At 27.5% G+C, this 25655-nt stretch overlaps 3 protein-coding genes across 3 annotated transcripts; all 3 read left to right on the forward strand.

Annotated features, from left to right (window-relative positions):
- Positions 1 to 10454: 10454 nt before the first annotated feature.
- On the forward strand, positions 10455 to 13002 carry LOC113373214. Its single transcript, XM_026613519.1, has 5 exons — positions 10455 to 10660; positions 11578 to 11772; positions 12151 to 12309; positions 12394 to 12619; positions 12698 to 13002. The coding sequence occupies exons 2-5, from the start codon at positions 11592 to 11594 to the stop codon at positions 12780 to 12782; spliced, it is 651 nt and encodes a 216-aa protein (XP_026469304.1). The 5' UTR covers positions 10455 to 10660; positions 11578 to 11591; the 3' UTR covers positions 12783 to 13002.
- Positions 13003 to 15419: 2417 nt separating this feature from the next.
- LOC113373601 (apoptotic protease-activating factor 1-like) lies at positions 15420 to 19412 on the forward strand (the record flags this gene model as incomplete). The annotated part of the gene is made up of 11 exons (XM_026613889.1): positions 15420 to 15932; positions 16358 to 16582; positions 16764 to 16966; positions 17041 to 17263; positions 17336 to 17740; positions 17824 to 18036; positions 18102 to 18299; positions 18394 to 18578; positions 18648 to 18768; positions 18879 to 19053; positions 19261 to 19412. Coding segments are annotated over exons 1-11 (2238 nt in total), but the record flags the coding sequence as incomplete, so codon positions are not given.
- On the forward strand, positions 19411 to 21610 carry LOC113373212. The gene is made up of 4 exons (XM_026613516.1): positions 19411 to 19644; positions 19721 to 19952; positions 20033 to 21062; positions 21122 to 21610. Exons 1-4 carry the CDS (start codon positions 19461 to 19463, stop codon positions 21224 to 21226), a joined length of 1551 nt encoding a protein of 516 aa, XP_026469301.1. The 5' UTR covers positions 19411 to 19460; the 3' UTR covers positions 21227 to 21610.
- Positions 21611 to 25655: the final 4045 nt, after the last annotated feature.

A 25655-nucleotide genomic window follows, 5' to 3' on the forward strand; every position in this document is an offset into this window, starting at 1 on the left:
GTATAAAAATAAGTATTTAAGCAATTTCATATATTTTATAATAACATATTTGTTTCAGATTCAATTTTTCATCTAACTTACTTTCATTAATAATAGATATATTTTTCCTTGATACTTACAGCTGCTTTATTTGATATTATATATTAAGAACATATGCACAGCGATATTGAATTTTAAATATTCAAAACATTCAAGTAAAATTTAGTTATTGCTATAATACTTATTGTAATTATGATAGCACTACAATAGGTATTTGTCTCTACGTCCAAGTGATTAAACCAAAGGATTAAACTATACAATTCACTGGAAATAATAGATTATACAATTCTGTAATGATTTGGAAAAATAAAGATATATATATATATATATATATATATATATATTATTTGTATTAATTACAAAATAGAGCTTTTAGTTCAATTATGACTGAGCAAAATCATCACCACTAAATTAAGTGCACTATTTTAGAAGAGCTATTTATAAAAAGATTGACTTTCAAATAGATTTAACACTATTCTACATTGACATACTTATTCCTACATTAGACTTCTTCACGATATAGTCATGATTATAATAAAACTATTAGGTTGTTATAATTTAGTCGAAGAATCATAAAACTTAGAAGCAAAATGGGCCCGATATCAATAATTTTTAAAACTGCGAATACCCTAACACAGAGAAGAAAATTTTGTTGGTATACAACTGGCTAAAACAGTAATAGATTATTTTCCAGTCTTCAATGCTAATTACAGCTTGTTAGACATGTTTATCAGCAATTATAATTATGACCAATCCTAAAAACAATTAAATAGAATCATTGTTGTTCAACCAACAAATGAAACAAATTAAAGTAACTTCATGCTGATTGGTAAATCATAACTGACAATTAGGAAGCAAAGTCAATGCCTCTTAGTAGTCTACAAAAGCCGTCTAGTTAATGTATGCAAATGAAATCCGTAAGCAGTCACTGCATTGTATCTGATGTTCTCTTGACCGTAGGTAGATAAGCAAATATGATTAGTGAAAGCGTTGGTAAATCAAGAAAAATAAAGTAAAAATCTTCCTCTTCATTAAAAATGTTTATTGATTATATAGCCTATACTATAATTATTGAAGTTAGAATTCTACTTCAAAAACCCGGCCAAACAGATATGTCTTATCCTTTGAAAGCTTGCATGTGAGCACGAAGGATTTTCTATTACCATTAGACTGGACGGAATTCAAATTTTGAATATCTCTTAAATAATTTGTATGAATTTATAGTTTTATCAATAGATACTATCTAAACTATCATATTTTTGATAAATATTCTAAATTTTGAAATTCATGTAGTATACCTGTTTCTAGGAAAGCTCGCAAAAATGACGGCGTAGCTGTTTATACAAACAATAATTATATATTAGCTTTCCGTAACATTATAAATTAAAATAATAAATAACAGTATCAAGCAATCTGAGATTTACTTAATTTGATCATGTTATTTTCTATTTAGTGGTGCATGGCATCGTGCCCTAATGCAAATTGCTGGAACTTCACGCACCGTAATTAAAAATTCGAGTAATAAAAATAATCAATAATTGTTTTAAATCATTGCAAATAGATTATCTTCTATATATATAAAAATAAGTCGGGTTTTCCTTCCTGACGAAATAACGTCTCGGGCTCCGCAAGGTTTATAGCTAAGAAAATTAGTGGTGCATGGCATCGTGCCCTAATGCAAATTGCTGGAATTTCACGCACAGTAATTAAAATTTCGAGTAATGACATTAGTGAGAATTATCAGAATTATGCTTGGTTAAGGGGGTTGTTCTTTTTTCGTTACAAAAAATGCAAGGTATTTGTTTTTGTTTTTTCTCGAAATGTATTTATCATAGAGACATGCGGTTTTTTTTAAACAAAAATTACAAAATCATAGAATATTACGTGATTTTCTTCTTTTCTTTTTGCGCCGTCATTTTTTAACCAGGGGGCGCCAAAGTCGGTCTTGCAAAATCGATCTCTTTTGCGGTGCCACAGATAAATCCGTTGCGCATCGCCCGAAACAAAAAAAAACGAAACTACGTTGAAGAAGAAGTTTGTTTCCAGTCCCCCTACCAAAATAAAAGAAAAAAAGCAAGAAGGAAAAAAATGGCAGCTATTTTAAAAAAAAGTGTCAAAAAAGGCCTTTTTTTGGGGCGACAAGCTTCGCAAATTTTTTTTGCGTAATGTTATCAAGTTGTTTGAGGTAGGGGGACTCGGTATTGCAGTGGTGAACAAATTAAAAAAAAATGCAAGTCGATCCGACTTGTAGTTTTTGTTTAATTTGTGGCACCGCATTGAAAAAAGTCAATTTGAGAAAAACGTATTTAAAGTTCTTAATATAATGTACTGAATACACCATTTAATTTAATGTACTAAATACACCATGGTGTTCAAAGATGCTGACACATTAAAAAGGTCATGTGCATGAGGTATTATAATGAAAAAGAGGAATCTGGCATACAATAGCTCGCGGAGCGATAAAAAAACGCTTTTAGAAGATCATACATATAGAGATATATATATATCTATAACTTCGTCAAAAAAATAGATATTGAGATGATTTTTTTTTAAATGATTCTAAGGTTTTTATCTTTCATAATATCAAAAAATCTCAAAACCGAAACAAAGAAAAATAAAAAAAGAACAACCCCCTTAAGTCAACTAGCAATTCTCGCCGCAAAGAATAATGACACGCACTGAATTTCACCATTCAATCAAAAATTGCTGGCAATTTGGTGACATACCAATAATTCCGACTGGTTTTCCGTTTGACTTCAAACAATTGCAATTTCCAGTTCGCCTTGCCTTTGCAATGACAATTAACAAGTCGCAAGACCAATCGCTTAGTGTTTGCGGGATAAATTTCAAATAGATTATTTAGAAAATCATTGTTTTTCACATGGGCAGTTATACGTTCCCTGTTCACGAGTTGGAAAACCAACTGCTTTGTTTGTGTTAACTTCAGACTAAAAAACAAAAAATGTGGTTTACCAAAGAGCACTTCAATGAAACGGATAATAATGATTCACTTTCATTTACTTAGAGAAGTTCAACTAAAAAACACTTCATTTTTGTAATCGAAATAAATTCATTACTGTTGTGCAATACAATCTTTTTTTTTCTTTTCAAATATAAAACAAACAAAAAATTTCTTCATCTTTCTCACGAAACCATCTGGTGGCGAAACGGAGTTCGTCGGGTTTGCTAGTTTTGTATAAAATTAAATCACTTACGAAAAAGAACGTCGTGAAACTCTAACATCGATGCTTGAGATCAGTAAATGCCAACATCAAGTTTTCTAAGAAGTTGCCAAAACGTTTAACAAAAATAGAAACAGTATTTTATATATGTATTAATTATGATAACATAGGTTCTAAAAATTTGGTGTAGATTTCATGTTTATTATTTTTTCGTGATATGTTAACAGCCTTTGCATTTTATTTTTATGCAAAGCCTTATATTATACTGTCGAACTCAAACTGAGAATAAATTAAGTAAGATCCGTATTATATCAACTTGACAAGTTCTCGTAAAGATACGACATGCCCGTAAACCCAGCGTTAAATCTACTCTATGTTATAAAAATATAGCATATTAAATCTTTTACGAAATGCCTTCTAGCTGTTTCACTAATAGGTATAGGTACCTAGGTAAAACGAAATAGAGACGAGCGACCAAACAAAGCGATAGGAAGTGGATACAATCGCAGGAAGTGAGGCGCTCAACTCAAGGCTAATTATAATGTGTTTTACCGGCGTCGACGCTTGTCATTTACAGACTAGACACCGGACTTATATAGAATTAGTCAGAAATATATAAATCCTATAGCAAAAAGCATAAGTGACGAAGTGAATACAAGTAGGGGTTTAAAGCTAGGGCAACTAGTTATAAGTGGCATTTTGCCTTAAGGCAAGTTGCATGTATCTCCCAATATGTGTACATAATCAACTTAATCAATAGGAATTGATTTTCAGCTAATTAGGTGAAATGTTTAACTGTTTATGTCTAACTGTTTACAATTTTCCCTTTTACTAGAAAATAATCAATAAGATTTCCGACTGATGTCTTCATAACATACTTGTAACATCTGTAATTGCATAAATTAAATTAATTTATTCAACACATTTCTCATTTTATCTATTTCATATTCTAAAAACATAAATTTAAGTGTAGATATCAACTGTAATCAGTAGATACCTACTAAACGCAAAACGCACATACAATATGCTCGGCATAAGTTCTGATTAAAATCGCTTAAGCGTTTGGCAAAATTCTAAATTTTATTTTATCATGTTATTTCAGACTCATAATTAGTTTCATCAAAATCGTCTAAAAAACAATTTGCAACAAATAATTTCGAAGAAACCGCCCGGCAGATATTTACCAAAAACTACTGTTTTTGCGAAAATGTCGTTGAAAGATCAAAAATCGTCACACATACAGACACACATAACTTTTCCAATTTTGGCCTCATCCGATTCACAATAACTCGAAACTTCGAGGAAACCTAAAACTAGCAAATCCGATTTTCTGGCGAGAGCATAAACTTATCCTTTGAAATGTTAACAAGAAGCTAAGTAAACAATAATTATATATGTTACATTAAAATAATCTCGACTGAGATATTTGTTAGTTTAATATGAGCTTTTCTTCAATGAAAACCAGATACATAATACATAATACCAAATTCATAGAGAATAATGTAAGAACATAAATGAATAAACGTACTAATTGTTGATTTGTGTGTATATATTAAAACTGTTACTTCTCATATTTTATATTATCTCATTATTTTTATATTTAAAAGCAACCACTGAAAACCAGATACATAATACATAATACCAAATTCATAGAGAATAATGTAAGAACATAAATGAATAAACGTACTAATTGTTGATTTGTGTGTATATATTAAAACTGTTACTTCTCATATTTTATATTATCTCATTATTTTTATATTTAAAAGCAACAACTGAAATTTGTTCCTCTTCTGAAATTTGTTCCTCCTTCAACAAGCCTGTGTCTTGATGGGTGATCCATGAAGGGGTGTAGCAATAGCAAATTTTTGCAGCTATTATTTTTATAACACTTATGCAACTTGTAAAGATATAAAAATATATATAATTATAATATTACATATTAATGCATTAAATAATAAACAAACATTTATGTTTTTGTTTAGAATTGAAACCATATATATGTATCTATATTTAGAAACTACTATGCACGCCGTATACAACGAATATAACATGCAAAAAATTTAAACATAAATATTTAAAGAGTTTTTATCACAAGTAAAAGTGTTAAACATAAACACGTTTTTGTAATTTAAAGGCGCTAACAGATTATATAAAGTAGTTTGAATTATTTATGTTTGAATATATGAATGAATATATATAACAGTCAAATTGGAAATCAAGAGTACTTCTTATTCATATATACTTTGATTTGCGGTAATACAATGATCAAGTATAAAGAATGGAGCACAATATAATAAAGATCAAACAAGCAGATCGATGATATTAGGTTTTGGGTTTAAAATCATGTTATGAGTTCTGTAAATAAAATTGTAAACAATGGTGCTAATATTTGGTCATGAATAACTTGGTCATTAATAAGAAAAAATATTTGCTTTTTATATCTTTCTCTATTAATGAAAATCTGCTCTATTAAAATACTTTATTTACTTAAGCTGAAGAAACTCAATCACCCACTAAAGCTTGTGTTTATAATCTATCACTAGTTAGTAATCAGAATAACAAACGAAGATTTATCCGACACGAGACTTCTAACTTTCCTAAAACTTCCTCTTAACGCAGTTACATTTAGTTTTACCGAACATATTTTTCTTTAGAAGTTGTTCTTAGCTTTGCTCCTACTTCTAGAAGGTCTTCGCATCAATAAAGACTTGAGCGACTGTCTGCTATTAGATATGTTTTTATTTTTGAGCAATAACAAAACAAAAAAAAAATTAATAAGTAGAAAATGCTTTATTAGAATAATGAAGGTATATAGAGGAAAATTAGTTCATATATTAATATTACCATCGAGGTAGATAATTTCAAGATTGAACGATGTGAATAAATAACAAGGGATATTCCGTTTCATACAACCCAGAATTCATACATAATATACGATTGATAAATATTCACTCATCGAAATAGAATATTTTGTAAAACCTCCGACAAACGTTGTAATTAAAAATGAGTTAATATGCATTCTTGAAATTCCTGACTAATCATTTCTTGACTAATCATCACATACATTACATTCATTCTGAAAACTTGTTTCTGTTACAATAATTTAGTAATACTTAATAGCTTAAAATATGCAGTACTTTGCTTTCAAACCTTCCTACAGCGACATATTATACTATAAATAAAACAAATGCATGCTCAAGAACTGGTATGGGCGACATCTTGCAGTTTCTAGTTTTTTTGCAATGGCTAAAGATGTTTTGCAAGGAAATATTTCAACGCAAACGTAAGAGACAAAAACAGAATATCAACTATATAGACTTGTGAATTCATATTTAATTAAAATAATATAAAACTTTTCGAAGGATTTTATCGACTAAAAATAATTCCAGATATATTATAAAATACAATAATATAATATTTATATTCATGGCATTCACATATTAAGTGTTTCATAAAAAGGTCAATGGTTCACGGATTAATTTCGGAATCTAAATTTATTTTTAGAGTATACGAAAATACATTTTAACAAATAATCAGGATCATAATAATCTTAGTTTGCCGTTTAGTTTGATATGCGAACTTACCTTGCATCCTACTCTTAATTAAATTAACTGACAGTGAAAAGAACTACCCGAATTATCTAATTATAAGAAAAAAGTTAACAAATAATCGTTCCGTATGATTCTATGTTATTTTAATTATTTATGAATGGTTATTGTATGAAATATTTTATTTTGGATAGAAAATCCAAGTTCTTATCAGAAAATCGGCAAAAAATTAACAACCGGTGCACATTTGTCGCAGACGAGTTTTATCAATGGTAAAACAAGTGTGAAACAAAAAAAAATGGCATATATCAAGTAAAACACAAGCATGACGTGACCACGTATCAAATTATTTCAAGGCAATTCAAAAGTGCCATAAATTCAAGGTAATAATATTGTTGTACTGTCAACAATATACTCTAGAATTGTAGTTTGTAATTGCGGTATCGTGCTGAAATATTGCCTAATTAGATACAAATTATATACATATATTAATACAAATACAAATACATACACACACACACAATATATATATATTGATGAGTTATTTAGAATCGGGCAGTAACACCAAGTAAAAAAAACTAAAGAGGTTTTTGAAATACTTTATTTATCCATACGTTTCGTCTTCATCGAGACCGTCATTCAGTGGAAAAATTAAAAGATTCTTTTACACGGCCATAAATATAAGACTAGATAACAATTCGCTTTGCAATGACTATAAAATAATCCTCGACCATTTTAAAAACACCACCATAACTAAATGAAGCGTGTATTTTATTATTTTATTATTTTACTAAAAACAAATGTTTGCCAGTTTTTTTACACTTTCACAAAATTGTAAAAACAATTCATTCAGTATTTAGACGTTAGTCAATCTGTACACACTAGAATGTAACCAAAAATTGTCAAAAAAATAATTAGTTTAAATGTTCCAGTTATTAATAGCTTGGTTTATCACAGTGTAATAGTGTAAGTGTATTTTTGTATAATTAATTTCTGTAAGTATTTATATATAAGTTCTATAACTTCATAATATTTTTCTCCTACATAATATAAAATCTTTTAGTTTTTCCACTGAATGACGGTCTCGATGAAGACCAAAACGTATGGATAAATAAAGTATTTCAAAAACTACTTTAGTTTTTTTTACTTGGTGTTACTGCCCGATTCTAAATAACTCATCAAAATATATATCAACACCAAACTCACATATTTCAATATATATATATATATATATATATATATATATATATATATATATATATCTTCTTTTCCTTAATTTCGTAAGAATTGATTCAGAGAACATCACTATAGCTTTATACTCTCCCCAATAAAAGCAAAGAGAAAACCAAGAAGTGTAATAAATAATTTTAATTTTTTTTTAAAGAAAATTGCAAAAACATAAGTGATTATAAAAGAAACTAAAACGATTAATACCTTAATTAAACTACTTCTCGGATAAATTTTAAAAATCGTTGATGAGACAAAGAAAAGTCTATGAACTTGTTGCAGTAAACTTGACCTCTTATTACAACGGTAATGTATAAAGAATTACGGCATTATGTAAATAATCTATTTGCAAAGCTTTTGTTAAACTTTAGATACTCAGTAATCTGCTGAGCACTCCGGAGAGCGCGTAGGTCATTATTGTGTCTTCGACATATATTGTGCGGATATTATTATAAGTTATAGATGACTCAGCAGTACATAGTGGTGTGCTGGTAAGTTAATAAGAAATAAAATCTTGAAAGAGAAATTAATTACAATAAAAGTTAATACATGTGTAGGCAGAGAATTATACATAGTAACTACAGCAATGCACATTAGCAAATGCTAATAATTACTACTTGGTTGGTCAGATAATCATTGCAATCTAATTCCTGTCCTAAAAATATAATGAATTCAAAGTTAATTTTATAATGAACTCGTAAAGGATGCGGTACTACTTGAATACTTAATCCAAAACACGGAAACAGCCACGAGAAGCTAATGTTCTTAAACTTAAATCAAGTATGTAATATGCTATGAGTAATAAATTAAAAAAAAAAGCATGTAATATTTATATCAATGTGAATAAACTATTCAAATTTTTCCATTTCAATTTTCTACCTCATAAATAAATCAAACTTCCATAATTGATACCACGCATATGCACATGCATTCTGATTATTCGCGTTTCTGATTAGACAACCTACTCAATCCTGGATGCAAATTAAATTCGATTTCTCCAGATTTGTACCTTTGCCACGTAGGTAGAAAATAATATATATATATATATATATATATATATATATACAGGGCCGGTCCTACCTTGAATGCGATGCATGCAAAAAATGCGGGCGCACGCCTTAGGAGGCGCCAAAACGAGATTCGGAAATGAAATTTTCAATATAGTTTTTTTTTTCAATATAATTCAAGAAACATATAATTTCTTTGCATTTTTCACTAATTTTTGAGCAACATTTAAGATGAAATTTTAGATATTTTAAATAATGAAAAATCAAAATAAAATAATCCAACATAAAGCACCAGTGTTACGTTTAATAATAAAAGGCTAGAATTTTTTTTGCTTTCCATGATTTGTTTAATAAAATAAATCGTATAAAATCTCCAAAATAAATAAGTAAGATTTTTCAAACATATTATTTCAAGCAATAATAAACATACTGATATGTTTGGATGTCCTAAAAAGTTTGGATTAAAAATAAGGTTTAAAATCAATGTGCTTTTATATTAAATATCTATTCTTTGTGTACTAAAACCAGAGTTATTAAAAAGTATTTAAAAAAATGACGTAGATCTTATAATTTTAATGATAAACTGTTAAAACAGTTAAAATGAGAAGGGGGGGAGGGGCGCTAGAAACAAAATTGCATGCGGGCGCTGAGGACCCCAGGACCGGCCCTGTATATATATATAAACATATATATTGTGTGTATGTGTGTATATATAAATAAAATATTTATTTGGAAACATATATTTTAAATTCATATTTTCGAAAAGCGAAAACGCATTACACTACTGCTTGGATATACAAGCTTTAAAACTCTTGAACTCGAGTTTATAGATTTCGTGCTAAATAATATATTAATATTATATACATATTTTGTGTATATTATTATATATACTCAATATTAAGTAATATAACAAGAGCAACAAGGGTTTGATTGTATAATTCATCATATTTTGAATATATTCCCTTTTTTCTTTTGAATATTAATCCAAAGTTATTGAAAAAAATTAGTATACATTTGGTGTATCTATTTTGTATATGCACTAATTTTGGAAGCATATATAAAGAGCCATAAAATTAATCTGTCTTATTTCAAATGAGATTGATTGCACAAACTATTAAAATGCATTCCATTATATATAAGAATCCCTTGCAATTATGACCTTACTGTGAAATGTGCAGCATGAATAATATATTTATGCAAATTGCGCCCTTGAATAGCTACGAGTTTAGATTTAAGTTTACGTCGTCACTGACGACACAATCTGTGCCTTAAAGTTATCGATTACCTTTCATGCTACATTAATATTATTAAGTACTTCAAAATATATTGTAATTGAAGTTTTATACTTTGTTTTATTGAAATCGTACCAGTTTCAAAATTCGTGTTTTTTGCCTCGCGGCAATTTAAGTCTCTGAGTCGTCGTCGGGCTCGCACGAACGTAACAACGCAGTGAATCATCAAAGCGACGCTCGCCTAATGTCAGTGAACAACAAATGTGAGACTTGAATTGTGAATTGCTCTTGTTTTTCAATGAAAATGATTTATTTTAATAAAGGATATTGAAATATAAGTCAAAAATAATAGAAACAACACTATTAAAATCAGTTACACATAATATTGACTCTATAGTTTAGCATAACTTATTCGAAACGATCAGGTAAAAAACAATGTGTGAATTTTTAACATAATTAAATTGTTAAATGGAGTATTTTATAGATCTTAATTATAATTGTGATCGATTACTTTTAGTGCAGAATTTAATACGTGTTTTTGGCTAATTTAATTCATTGATAAAAGTTGTGCAAAAAGGCTATAGAACCACCATATGTGAAAAATTTATTAATTTTTTGTTACTAGAAGTGTTTTGCCTCAGTGATAGTCAGTGTAATAACTAAATATTATTTCTATCTATTTAAAGTATTTAGGCAATACAAAAATCTTACCTACTTAACAAAATATAAACGCCTGCAAAAAATGTATGAGAAAATTTAATCTTCAAATTTTGTGATGCAAACAAAGATATTTTTGCTTGTTTTTGTGTTAAATATTATATACATTATGCATTTAAAAATATTGGTGATTTAAATCCACACAATTATACACTCCGGCAATTTATAATTCCCTTAATTAAATTTCTATGACCGCAATAATGTAATATTTATTAATTTTTATTATAAAATGATATTTATTATCATTAATTTATCATAAATAAATATATGTTAATTATAATGACTGGATAAACAACCCTGTGAAACTGCAATGATTGTATCACAATGAATTGGATTTCCAATATTGTATTATACGTAATTAAAACATATTTCTATGGGCAACTAACAGCTCATTAAAATGTATGTCTCTTAAAAATCACCTTATAAATTTGAAATTAAATGTTCTGCTAAAATCACAGACAATCATGTTTCCCCAACAACAAATTTTACAACTATAGAATATTTTATCACTAGCTCGTTTTTTTTTTGTATATCCATTTATTTTGAATATCGGATATTCATTATTTATGAATTATATATTTTTATATTAAATTTCGAATTTTATGAAATAATCTACTATTTCAAGGTTAATCCGTAAAAATGCCTACGAGTGGGCCTGTTTATCAACCCACAACTGTTACCTATGAACAGCAGCCAAATGATTCATCATGGACAAGACCGGTTAGCTATTTATCACAAACTGTCTCAAATAGACGGTATCTTCACAAACCCATGGTACAAACATCAATCTTAATAACTGGTTTAATAACAATCATCATTGGTAAGTTTAGAGACAAAAATATTAAGTTAACTAATTAGTTTTTTTAAATGTGTGGTTGAAGAATCAATAAGAAGTTGTTACAATTTTCTATTTAAAGTTGTTATAGTCAATTAAAATGCTAATGCTGAAATAATACCTTAAAAAGTAAATATGTAAGTGAAATACAGAGATTAACAATTTTCCATTTAAAATATAAGAACATACATTTCCATTTAATATATAGGAATATACAGAAAATATAATTGAATTTGATTGTTTTAAATAAGTTATAGAGTGAAATATTAATCACTTATTTCTGCAAGACAAGACAGACAAATTCATAAAGTTTCGTAAAGCAACCACAAATTTGTGGACAAGGAATAATTGTCATTTTTTTAGGTCTGGTAATGATAGTTAATGGTTCCATAAATTACGCTGACACACGACAGTATCCTAAAGAAGTTGGTGAAGATCCAATTTATGCCCCTGGTGATAGCGCATACTTAGCTATAGCAATATCAGGTGTCTTAGTTGTATTTTTAGGCTTGGCAGTTTTAGGTAATCAAAAAACTTACTATGAAGCTATCTGTATATCGTAAAGTTGGAAGAATGTAAATTTTTAATGTTTCCTTCACATTGTAGTATTTTATATACGTTTGGTTGGCTGTCGAAGAACTTGTCCATGCGTACCATCAAAGGAAGCTCGATTGGCAAGACATTTACAAGGAAATGGTGCAGCACAAGTATTGGCATTAAATCCGTCCACAGATCTTTTAGTGTCTGCTCAATATGCACCAGTATCAGAAGTTCCTGCCCAAATTGATGAAGAACAAAGAAGGAAACTCATGGCCGGAGATAACAAAGATTGGTTAGCATACATAATATTTTTGAATCATGAATGAAATAATATGAATAAATAGAACTAAATAAATATTATATTCTGCAGTGTGAGTAGTGCTGAAGAAAGTGATAAAATGTTGGAAGCAGACCCGAGAATAGTTTTGAGGCCTCAGCAAGTAGAAGAAGCTTAGAGTTTTAAAGTTTATAACAACATTTAGCATCAAATTGTATTATCAATTCCTAAATTGAATACTAAAGCTCACATAATGGATAAATGAGAAGGCAATATGTAAGATACATACATTTATGTAGATATTAAAAATCACTTCATGTATATAAGACTTACTCTTAAGAGATTTCAATTTAACAAATGATAGTAACAATCATGACCCATGTTTGCTCGTTGTTAAGCAACTTAACAAAAGATCTCTGATGGATGTATTTTTTATTCTCAGACATTTTTTATGAAGGTATTATTTAATATTATTAGAAATTATTTTAATTCACATACTAGGATTGTATCTAGATGATACGATTTTATTAAGAAGATAAAATTATATTTTGAAAAGATATTTAGACTACTAAAATGATCTAGAAATTATTAGAATGCCACAGCACTAATGTCTGAAAAATATTTGTTTACATAAAAGAAGAAATTATTAATTTAACCGTTTTATCAATATATTAATCATTAGCTAGCTTTTTCAATATTTTGAAGTACAGAAGTCTTTAAATATCTGTATATTTGTGAAGATACAACAGACAGGTATACACTTTTAACCCCCATAAATACTGATAAATAGGAAATCTTCATATAAATTAGGACTTCTAGGGGATAAACTATTGAAGTAAATGAAAAAAAAAAGCACTAAATTCAATTTCATATTTATTAACTTTAAAATAAATTGTGCAAAAATAGATATAGTGCATTAACGATATTTCTATTCAGTTTAAAAATTCTTATCAATTTTTAGAATGAGACGAATATGAGAATCATTGAAAATGAAGCATAAAAACTTGATAGATCCACTTCATAGTAGAAAGATTAAAATGAATCACTATTAGCATATCTAATTTTACTGTACAACTAGATTCTGCTGTATTAAAAACTTTTTAGACGATAAGAATAATTATTAGTAAAAAATATATTTTATATTTCAATTGATTTGAAAAATAAGAATACTATTTGATATAAGTATTATTTTAATGAAAACAAGAGATCTAGTGAATATTTTTCTTATTATATTTTTACATCCACTCCAAATTTTAGTGATGTCCAAAATAAAATTTTTGAACATGTACTTCAAAACAAATTTAATTTTTTTTTTTTGAAATTTAGGAAAACCTCTAAATTGAACTTAATCAATGCAATAGATTATTTTCTTTCTCCAATATGAGTCACATTATTATGATTTCTAGAACTAATTACTATTCAAGTTAGTAAACAATTATTCACTAGATCTTTCGAATTACTTTTATATTAATATTAAGTTAATTATAAAAGTGTTGAAATGTGATTGTCGAATTGCTCAGTGAGAATTACCATCTAAATAACATTAATTTAACTTGTGTAAAAACATAAGAACTGAATAAGTAAATATGAGTTACTTTAAAAATATGATCAATATACATTAAATTCATGCATAGCAAAATTTCCAATTATGTATTTATAAAATCATATGATGCTACTTATAAGACTATATAAGCAGAATTATTTATAGATTGCATTTATTAACGCTGTATGTAATTATTTTTTTATTTAAATAAATAATATATCATCTTCAAAATGCACTGATATTAATAAAAGCATTAAAAATAAGAAAATTTCAATGTAAATAAAATGTTATAGTTCATAATATAAAACTATAACAAAATAATTTAGACGATTCATTTCATAAATATTTTGCTTTATTCTCACAAAGAAGAAATTTTTTGAATTCAATTTGCAATTGCATAAAGTAATAAATTAAATAGCACGCACCAGACATATCCAATACGTAATGTTACTGAAGAATACAGTTGAACGACAAATTAACAATTGGAAGAAGTAGCATGTGAAGAAATTCTTTGCGCAACTTGTAATTTAAAGTAAAATTCAAGGGCTGAGAAAAATGTGTTAAAAAACGATGCAGATGATCGAGATACAGTTATTAATTTAAAAACTATGAATAAGTATTATATTAAAAACAAAACATAATCACAAGTTTCTTACCTTACTCAACCCATGATGAACACTAGATGGTATATAATTTAAAAATCTTTTTTAAATCATAAAATTTACACCTCCAAATTTAAACTTTTTAATTTAAACATGACCTTTCCACACGATTTTATCAATATCACCTTTAATCATATTATAACAATGGCAATTGGATGATAAATTTACTTAACGACTGCATTTTCAACTTAAAAGTAATAGAAGTAATGAACTAATAAAACGCACCGAAGTAAGAAATAATCAGATATGGCAATACTAAACTGATTTTGGTCAAATAGACAAATTTCAATTTGCTATTTCACAAATATGCCGCCTGGAGCGCTAGCGAACCTGAGAATGATATATTCATTATCTTGCCTGCTTCTCTACAACAATAATAATAATTATCATGGATTTGTATTATAAACTTATAAACTATCATCATTGAGTAATGATTAAATTTTTCAGTTAATGTAGTTATAATACATTTCAAAAACATTAAACTTTAACGCGACATGTGACGCATAGGCATTTCTACTCTACAGACATTTATGCAATGGATTCTAGATACTACAATGACTCAGTGAAGGCTTATCTATGGCAATATTGACAAACAAAAACGAAATTTTTCGTCAGTTAAAAATGTAAACGCCTGATGTGTCAATTGATATTTTTATTTAAAAAAGTGAGATTAAAGAATGCTTAAAAAATAGATTCAGTGTGTGGTTTAGCTATAAGTTATGCCTTAGTATAATCGATATGGTTAGGTTTCGTAAAGCAACCTATTATTTATCTTACTTATTAGACCAACGAATTGGGCAGAGAAGTTTATTAAACTTAGGTTAATAACCTTCTAAGAATGATCAATTTTCAAGGTTGATATTAAAATAGTAAAGAAAAATGTATTGATATAAATAGTGATAAATTTCAAGGTTGTGCAATACACATATGATGCATTTATGTTTTCGCATTTAATAGTTTTAATGTAAACAAATAGTAAACTGCAATGAATAGTTTAAACATTTCTGCATTGCAAAGAAATCGCGATGCAATTGTCTCAGATTTGGTCGTCAATGATGTTATTGATAAGCTGATTTCCAAATTAGTTATAAATGAAGAAGACAAAGGACTCATAGATAAAGAGGTTGTTATAGATGATAAAGACAATATATCTAATCGATCAGCACTTGCATTTATATGATTGGTATTTAAGGTATTTTATAAAAATTAAAGCAAAAAGATTCATTAAAAACAATCTTTTTTTATATTTTGTTGGAATTTTTGCATTTTTTAAAGAGTTTTTTAATCTAACAAAATTATTTTAGTTTTTCTTTACAATAAGTAATTTGAATTTAGCATCTTTTATTGATTTTTGTAAAGACTTATTATTTACAATATTTTTGATATTTCTAGAATTTTTTTCTAGAAATATCAGTGCTTCTTGTTCAATTATTATTTTGATGAAAAATCTAGTTAATCATTAACAAACTTGATGCAGCTTCTGATCGATTAGGCAGTAAATTACATATTATGCATTTGAAAAATTAAATTTAATCAATTTGTTCACAGAACAATGATAAAGACAAAGCAAGACAATTATTAGATATTTTAGCAAATAAAAACAATAAAGCCTATGAAATATTTCGTGAAGTACTTGAACCAGATTATGAGTGGTTAGCTAAACTTTTGGTAATAAATACCACTTCAGAATTAGTTGAAAGTATACAACAAGATGCTCTTACAATTGGTGGAGTTCCAAGAGATCCTCCATATTATGTGGAGAGAAAAGACATAGTAAGACTACATTGTATAAATAAAATAAATATAAGATAACATAATAAAACAATATTGATGTAAAATTTGTGTTAATCATTGTCAAAAAAACACAAAGTATTTCATTAACTACTGAATTATGAAGTAATTCTTACTGCTTCAAAGAATACTTTTCTTATAATAAAAAAATAATTAATTGTAGCTTAAAACTGTTAAAATTGGTTTGCTGAACCTAAAAAGATCACAATTTTTGCTGCTACATGGAATGCCTGGTTCAGGCAAAAGTTGTCTTGCACAGTCTGCAATATGTGATAGTGAGATCTTGAGCAAAATGACAAATAGAGTATACTGGTGTAATGTTGGGGAATGTACAACTACGGAACTAATACAACAGCACCTCCACAGGTAATAATCCATTATATTTTAAGATATACTCACATTCATGAAGAAATGATCTAAAATAAATATTTATTTTTTAGATTGTATCTGAAATTGCAGTCAGAGATGTCAAATCGAACAAATCGGCCCATTTCCGTATTGATGTCTGAAAAATTGGAACATATTCATGATAATTTAAGATGTTTATTCACACGTGATGAGTTTAGAGATGCATTATTAGTTTTAGACGATGTTCTTGATTCTCATACCTTAGAAATGTTTGATTTTGGATGTAAAATGCTTATTACAAGCAAAAATAAGGAGGTAATAAATAAATGAATCGAAATAAATAAGTGAAAGATACTTCATGAATAATACATTATTGCATTTTTGCAGATTTTCAATAAAGTCAATAACAAAGATGTACAAGTTATTGATGTGAAAGCATTCACAGAAAATGAAAGTGTTCAATTATTTTCAAATTGTATGAATACTAAAATTGATACATTAAGCATGGTACAGCTGAAAAATCTAAAAACAATTCATAATCTATGCCGTGGACTGCCAATGATTATAGCCTTAATTGGAGGGCAACTCAAACTTCCTTATAGTGCTGAAGTTTCTCGTATTGAAAGAATGGAAGATTGTATAAAGCGATTAAGTAACCATGATGACTTTTATAAATCTAATCAAGTGATATTTTCTGTAATTGATATTTGTGTAAACAATTTGCCAAAAGGAATCAAACAGAAATTTCAGGATTTAGTTATATTTTTAGAAGACGTCAATGTTCCTACATGTGTAAGAAATAAATACACTTTTAAGAAGTTATAGACAAACATCTATAATATATGAATTTTGTAAAGCAGAGCATAAAATTTTAGGTACTTCAACTCTTGTGGGACGAAACTAAATATTCTGTGGAGGATATTATGACAGAACTTAAAAATAGATCTCTAGTATTAGGACAAATAAATCCACAAAACAGAGAATTTGTATTTGGTTTGCATGATCTCTTACATGCGTATCTCAAGGAACGTTTGTCAGCTGCTGAAATAAGAAATACTCATATTAAATTGATAGATGCATATCGCAAGGTAGTATTTATAATTTTTTATATATTCATATTATATTAAAAATGCTAAGGATATTTATTTTATAGAAATGCAATAATGATTTTTCAAAGCTACCAAATGATAATTATATTTATTCATATCTGGCATATCATTTTGAAGAAGCTGAACAATCACTGCCCGATATCTATTTAGATTTAAACTTCATTGGTGCCAAAATTAGAGCAACAACTGCTGCTGATTTGCTAACTGATTTAAGAAAATACAGAGAAAAAATTATAAATGGGGTATGCATATTAAGAAATGTATTATTTTAATTACATGAAAGATATGTAAAATTACTTCTTGAAGATTATCTTTATAATTATTTTATTTTTCTAGGATAAATTAAGAAAATCTCAATTAAATGAAATGGAAGAATTTGTCAAAGATTGTGGTTATAATTTGTATAGATACCCTGATTTGTGTGTAATTCAGTTAGCTTTATCTTGGAGAACGGGTTATTTAAAAGCTTTAGCCTCAGATATTGTCAAGAAGAAAACAGACCGTTTGTTTGTAGATATTTGGTAAGATCTTTTATTGTATGAGTAGTAAGAGCAATTTACACAAGTATTAATGTAAATGTAACATTATAGGTGCAAAGAAAAAGGGCCACCTCATCCACAAATTTTAGATTTAAATTCAGTGCCGGTTGTAGCTAGATTTGCAATTGACACAAATCAAATACTAATTGGATGCAGTGATGGGGCTATTGAAGTAATTATTCTAATGAATAAGTTTTATATACATAACTAATACTTTTTTCTAAAAAAATAATACCATTAAACAATACTTACATTTGATAACATTTTCATGTTGTTTTACAGATGTGGGATTTAAATTATTATCGTTTACGAGCGAGATTTGACGGACATAAAAAGCCTTTAAAGTGCTTGAGAGTAAGTCCCACTTGTGAAAATTTTGTTTCATTATCTGAGGATGGTGAAAGCCGTTTATGGAATATACCAAGTACTTTATCTCACAGTAATAGTTTTGCTAATGGTAATGTATAGAAGTTTGATCATGAGATACATCATTTTAAATTGGAATAAAAACATTGATGTAAAAATTAGGAATTGAAAAAAAAAAAATATTTTTACATCAGAATAACAATTTGATATTTCTTAAGTTTTCTTATAAATAATATATTTCTTTTATCTAATTAAACTATTGTCGTTATATTGTTTCACCACAAATAAATATTTTCAGGTACACCAAATGGTTCCCCATCACCTATAATTAAGCAAAAACAGTGGAGTAGTTTATATGATACAGACGCATCAAAATTTTCATCATTGCATATTTTTGAATCTGATTCTGATAAAAAATTTAAACTTGTCTCTTATTCTAATAATGGAGAGTATATATGTTTATGTTCAGATAATGGCTTTATTAATATTTTTGATGTAATGACTAGTCAAACAGTGGTTGTTAGAAATATTGAAATTGAAAATATCATAAGTTGTTGCTTCTACAAAAAAAATTATATTATGATAGGAACTAGTAGTAACGAAATATGGTTGTTTAATATTCTACAATCTGAACATAAGAGTAAATTCAATTGTGAACAACAGAGCATACATCTATTAACAAGTAAGTATAGGACAAAAAGTGCATTTTTTATGTCATAAGAAGTAAGCAACATACTCTGTGTATTTAATATTTGTAGATAAATTTGGAATGGGTATTTCAATTGCTCCTACTTCAATTGGCTATTTTAAATCACAAAGTATTGTTGAACTACACGATAACATAAAGTGCACATTTGCAAATATCACACCTGAGGGTGATATTTTGGTGACTGGAAATACTGAAAGCATTACGATCTTTGAAGTGAAATATGATGAATATGGATACATAGAGAAACTTGAAGTTTTACACTTTATTGAGGATTTCTGTGGGTATGTTGGACATAAAAATAATGAAATATTTTTTTGGTTTGTATTATTTCAAAATATAATTATTATTTTATCTCTTTCAGAGAAGTGTCATCAGTTGATATATATCAAAATAGTCCTTGCATTTATCTATTGGTTACGATTAAAAATAAAAAACTTATAAAAATTTGGTGCCTTCAACCAGGAGATTTTAGTACTGATTACAATAAGACTTCTCGTAGATTACCCATATTTGACTGCATTTTCGATCCCCTACCCATTACTCCAGATGGAAAAGATACAATGAAAACATTATCACAACAATTATCAAATAACAGTTTAGGGATACAAAATTTTGGATTGAAATTCAGCACATGTTCTCCAAATTCACTTCGGCATATTAATGATAATTATCAATTAGCAGTAGCGGACAGCAGTTGTAAATTGCAAATACAACGGGGCCATAATATTTATTACACAAATGTGAATGAACAATCTTATAAAATTAATTGCATTTCTATGTCAGCATGTGGCTTATTTATTGCTTATGGTCTTGATAATGGTTATATATTTGTCTATCAAACAAAATTAGACAGTAGTAAAAAGATTATTAAGTTACCTGATTCTGCGTGTTATTTAGAATTCATCAATGATTTAACTCTCATCGCAGCTGGTAGTTCAGGTTCTTTGATGACTTGGCAGAAAGAATTTTCAATAAAACTGCAGGATATTATTGGTGTCCAGGAACCTAAAATAGAAAAAAGCATAAATATTTATGCTGAAAAAATTGTAAAATGTTTTGCTTATAAAAATTATATTATATCAATATCTAGTAATTGTTCAATTAAACTCTGGTGTCTGGAAAATGAGCATAAATTAGTATCAGTTTTGTGGGGCAATCCCTCTGCAAAAGGTTATGTGACCTGTGCTGCACTTCAGAAAAACAGTTTAGCTGTAGGAAATAATGATGGATCTTTGTTAATTTTTTCTTTGAAGAATATAAAGGAGGATAATATAGAAAATTTCAGGGCTTTGTGCATACACAAGTATGATGTTGATGTACCCATAGTTAGCTTGGATATAGCACTAGATCAAAGTGTAATTGCCTTAGGATTAGATAATGGCGATATAAGAGTGAGTATTTATGGATATTATTTTCAGTTTTGTATTATCTAATTTACATTTTTTTTTAGTTGTGGTCAACAATAAATAGCTCGCAGATTTGTGTTCTTAAGTTGCATAAAACTGCTGTACATCATCTATGTTTTGCACATGAAATTCCAATTCATCACCTCTGATATTGCTGAGTACCTCTGATGTTCTGGCATGGTGGAATATTTCATATTGTTTAGAAAAATATGTAAATTCCTCAAATCAAAATAAATATAAACGAAAGAAATCTTTAGATACAATTAACCATTTTCGAGAATTAAATTTAAAAAATATCACTAATCCTGACAAGTGGAGAAATAAAAGTGGACCAGATTGGAGGCCTGAATTATTAATATGTGTAAAAATACAAGGCAAGCACGCATTTAAGGTAATTTACAATGATTTTTTTACTTCTTTTGTTACCGTTGATGATTCTGGTCAGTTTTATTTGATGAGACTTAAGTGATTTAAATAAATGTAGTAAATAGTAATCTATAGTCATTTTTTCAACTCCTATTACTTTTTATTTAACTAGCAAAATTAACTTTAACTATGTGCAATATTTTTGAAGTCGATATGCACGTGAAAATTTCAAATTGTATATAACTAATTTTACTTTTAAGATAATTGTGATACAATCAATTCTAAAATAGTTATTATAGAGAAAATTCTTTTCTAATAGAATTCACTACTAGTAAAAATAATATTGGAGTACAGAACTATTACTATCTGTGCACTTAATTATCATGAAAATTTAGAATTTTATATAATTGGCTTTTATATATATCTAAATATAGGTATAAAAGTATTCCTCATACAATTAAGGACAATGAAGCAAATTCTTTTCTAAAATTTATTTATAAGTAGTAATGTTGCAAATGCATTTATAGAAATTATAATTTAGATACACGTACAATATATGCATATGTATTTTAGGAAAAGGGTAACTTTATGAGACAGGTTACTCAAACCGGTAATTCGTTTTAACTATTTAGATTATGTAACATCAATAAAAGCTATATATTAATTCATAGAGAAATTTATCCAATACTCATGTAAATGACAGTGTTTAAGATTGTTAATGTAAGATAAAGCATTTAATAGATAATATTGTGAATAATTTAGGATATAATTTAAAATTATATGAATAATGAAATATTTTTGAGATTTATTTTTAACATAGTATTAACATGAATTCATAATTATAAAATGTAAATGAAATATATTTAAATATAAAGTTGTATTATGTTTATATGCACATACAAACTTATAATATATATAAGTTTGTATGTGCATATAACTTATAATATACATATATATATATATATATATATATATATATATATATATTATAAGTGTGTGTATATATATTGTATGTGTGTGTGTGCATGAAATGTCAATTGTACATAGCAATAGTCATATGGGTGCCTTGTTTTTAAAATAAAATATATATATTTTATGTAAAAATGCATTTTTTTATACTATGAATTACTATCTTGTGCAATTAACTATAAGTCATATGTTTTGTATAAAGCAAAAATATAGATGAAATGATTATAATAAATATGATTCTTATTATCACGTTTGCTTTCTTCACCACTTATAATATCTGCTATATGCTATAAAGAGGAATGTTAAAAAATCTGGAAACTTCTCCACTTATTGTTCGTCATTTGTAATATAATATAATAATACTAAATATTGTTGGGCCCCAAGATTACAAACAAGAATAGAATATGTTTATATCAAATACTACTTGCTATGCCACGCGCTCAATATTTTTGCCAATGACTACTTCTTTGAGAACGTTGATGGCATAGATAAGGAAATGATAATGATAATGATGGCATAGATAATGATTGATGGAGTACGACAATCTGGACAACAATCCAGACACGATATCCGAGTCGTGGAACATTTTGGCAATCGCGTTGAAGCGCTGCCTTGGCTGGATCATGTGGGAAATGTAAATCCTGGTGTCGAAATCTAGATGGTAGGCAGGATTCTTGGCCTGGAGGAATAAATAGTAATAAAAATATAAGTAATATTAACAACGTTTGAATGTATTCAACCTTTATAAAAGTTTTAACAAGGTCACTATAGTGAAGCTATAATTTTTCCTGCACGTTCCCTGTTGCTCTGATAACTATCAGGAACAGAGAGTAGTCTCAAAATTTCCAAATTTTGTCTGATATTTTGGCCTGTAGTAATATGAATTTGAGAAATATTTAATTATCTTTACAGTGATAAAAAAGCTAAAGTTATGCAACATATATTAAAACAAGATTTTAAATTTATGTATAGCATAGTATTACAGAGTGTATATATTTACTTGCGTTCTTATATATACCAATACCTTTATAATTTTTGTGATGTGTATGTGTGTGTGTGTTTCGACATATATCTAGTATGGTATTTTCACATTTCTAAAAATAAGTTTTTAAAAATTGGTTTTATTTTATTATGAACACCATTTAAGCTGTTTGAAGAATATTTTTATAATTAACAATTGTATGCATAATTTTGAATTGTGTAGTTTATTATATTATGATCGCAGTAAATTTAGATTTGAAACTTGTTTGATAAATGAAAATTTTGTTTAAAGTTTTGTTGCATTGTGAAACTTACACTAACTGATCAAATCAATATGTAATCACATAGATTACTGTACTAAATTTTTTATAAAATTAGTCTTAAGTAGTTATAAAATGATTAATTATTGAAATACACTTGTAAAAATTGTAATGATCAATTAAATTATTTATTTATTTATTATTTATTTATTTATTTATTAAATTTTGATTATTTTAATTGATCATTACAATTTTTACAAGTGTATTTTTATAACTACTTAAGACTAATTTTATAAAAAAATTTAGTACAGTAATCTATGTGATTACATATTGATTTATTGACATATTGATTTTAGAGTTGGTTAAATATTTTGAAATATAAAAAATCAAACCAAGGTCAAAAGAAAAATATGAAATAATTCAAAAAATGTTTAATATTACATTTTTCCTTTAAATTTCGTTTATTTTAATTAATCAAAATCAAATGACATTCTGTGAGAAAACACAAAATATTTTGTATTATATAATTGCTTATATAAGCAATTTGAATTATCTAGTGAAAACAAACCACTCGTTTGCAAAGTTGAAAAACAATTAAATTATTACCATTTAATTGTTTTTCAACTTTGCAAAGGAGTGGTTTGTTTTCACTAGATAATTCAAATTGCTTATTTTCTGTTTTCTCACAGAATGTCATTTGATTTTGATTATTTAAAATAAAGGAAATTTAAAGAAAAATGTAATATTGGCTTCACGTGTTGCAGGAATGTAAAACTAAATTTTCTATCAAAATTTAAAAGCAATTTAAACTATTATGATCATTAAAATTGCTAAATTTCAAAATTATTCATGTATATGAGTATATAAATAAATAAAAAATGAAAACTTGTCTGTATATTAAAAATGTAAAAATATTTAACAAATTTTATACTTGAGAAAGGAAAAGCAAACAAGTGTACTGTAAAACACAGGTTAGTGAAAAAAAAAAAATTTATTCTGCACCAAATTTATTTATTTCAATAAACAACAACTAATTCATTGCAGTGTAAATTTTTAGAGAGTTTACTAAAAGAATGGAATATCGTTATTTAATTTATAAAACCCTTAATGTTAAAATTGAAGATTCAAATAAACGTCGTTTCGATTTCAAAACAGAAGAGGCGTTCGAGTTCCTGAAACGCCATCTTCGACCGAGCGAACGTGCACGCTCTGCAGTCGCACGTCTACAAGTCTTTTGCACATCTATGCTTTGCGACTATAGGAGTTGCGTGAGGGAGTTGTCATTGCGAGTGAGAGTTCATTTCCATCGTGGCGATTGCTGGAAGAAGACATCGAGACGTCGTCGAACACGGACGAGCGGGCCTGACCCTTCGCTGCCTGTGGAGTACGTGCGACCTGCAAGCGTCACCTGGTACGTTGCACTTGTGCTAATTATATTTCTCTTTGCGGATTCACTCGTATTGCATTTCGTGTTTTAAGATGTTTTAAATTTAATTGAAACCTTTCCTCATTTTTGTTTTTTTTTTTTAAAACGTGTGCTCGATTTATGTAGTTTTTGCTCAAGTCGTACTACTGTCTAAGAGGTACGCCGGATATATTTAATTATTTTATTTTGCATCATTTGGTGCCCACTGTTAAATAAAACTACATATTATTATTTGTTGACTGGGCAAGAGTTGAGCTGGCGGTCATTGTGCAGAAGAAATAATCGAAGTAATAGTAAAAAAGTTGTGAAAGTAAAAAATGACTGTTAATTCATTTTGTGAATTACTATGAGTACATTTATACGGATCGTTTAATTTGAAGTCTTATTTACATCATTATCATCTGCTAATTCACTTCAATTTATATATCAGAAGTATTGTGTAAATTGGACCACAATCATAATGTCATCAAGAATTTTAAAGCAAAATTAGTTTTCAAAATTAGTTGAAAAAAAGTTACAATTTGAACAACAAATTGACAAAGAATAGTTACAATTTGAATGAATATTTGAATATTT

This window comes from Ctenocephalides felis, unplaced genomic scaffold, assembly GCF_003426905.1.
Source record: "Ctenocephalides felis isolate EL2017-DRISC unplaced genomic scaffold, ASM342690v1 CF-g0.4_SCAFFOLD_01604, whole genome shotgun sequence".
NCBI lineage: Eukaryota > Metazoa > Arthropoda > Insecta > Siphonaptera > Pulicidae > Ctenocephalides > Ctenocephalides felis.

What these genes read in the sequence shown, in the direction of transcription:
- LOC113373214 (XM_026613519.1), top strand. Translation starts at nt 11,592, where the DNA reads ATGCCTACGAGTGGGCCTGTTTATCAACCCACAACTGTTACCTATGAA. An exon ending in TTTAGGCTTGGCAGTTTTAG is followed by an intron (nt 12,310 to 12,393) that starts GTAATCAAAAAA and finishes TTCACATTGTAG; the next exon opens with TATTTTATATACGTTTGGTT. An exon ending in GCCGGAGATAACAAAGATTG is followed by an intron (nt 12,620 to 12,697) that starts GTTAGCATACAT and finishes TATATTCTGCAG; the next exon opens with TGTGAGTAGTGCTGAAGAAA.
- LOC113373212 (XM_026613516.1), top strand. Translation starts at nt 19,461, where the DNA reads ATGACTAGTCAAACAGTGGTTGTTAGAAATATTGAAATTGAAAATATC. An exon ending in TTTATTGAGGATTTCTGTGG is followed by an intron (nt 19,953 to 20,032) that starts GTATGTTGGACA and finishes TATCTCTTTCAG; the next exon opens with AGAAGTGTCATCAGTTGATA. An exon ending in TAGATAATGGCGATATAAGA is followed by an intron (nt 21,063 to 21,121) that starts GTGAGTATTTAT and finishes ATTTTTTTTTAG; the next exon opens with TTGTGGTCAACAATAAATAG.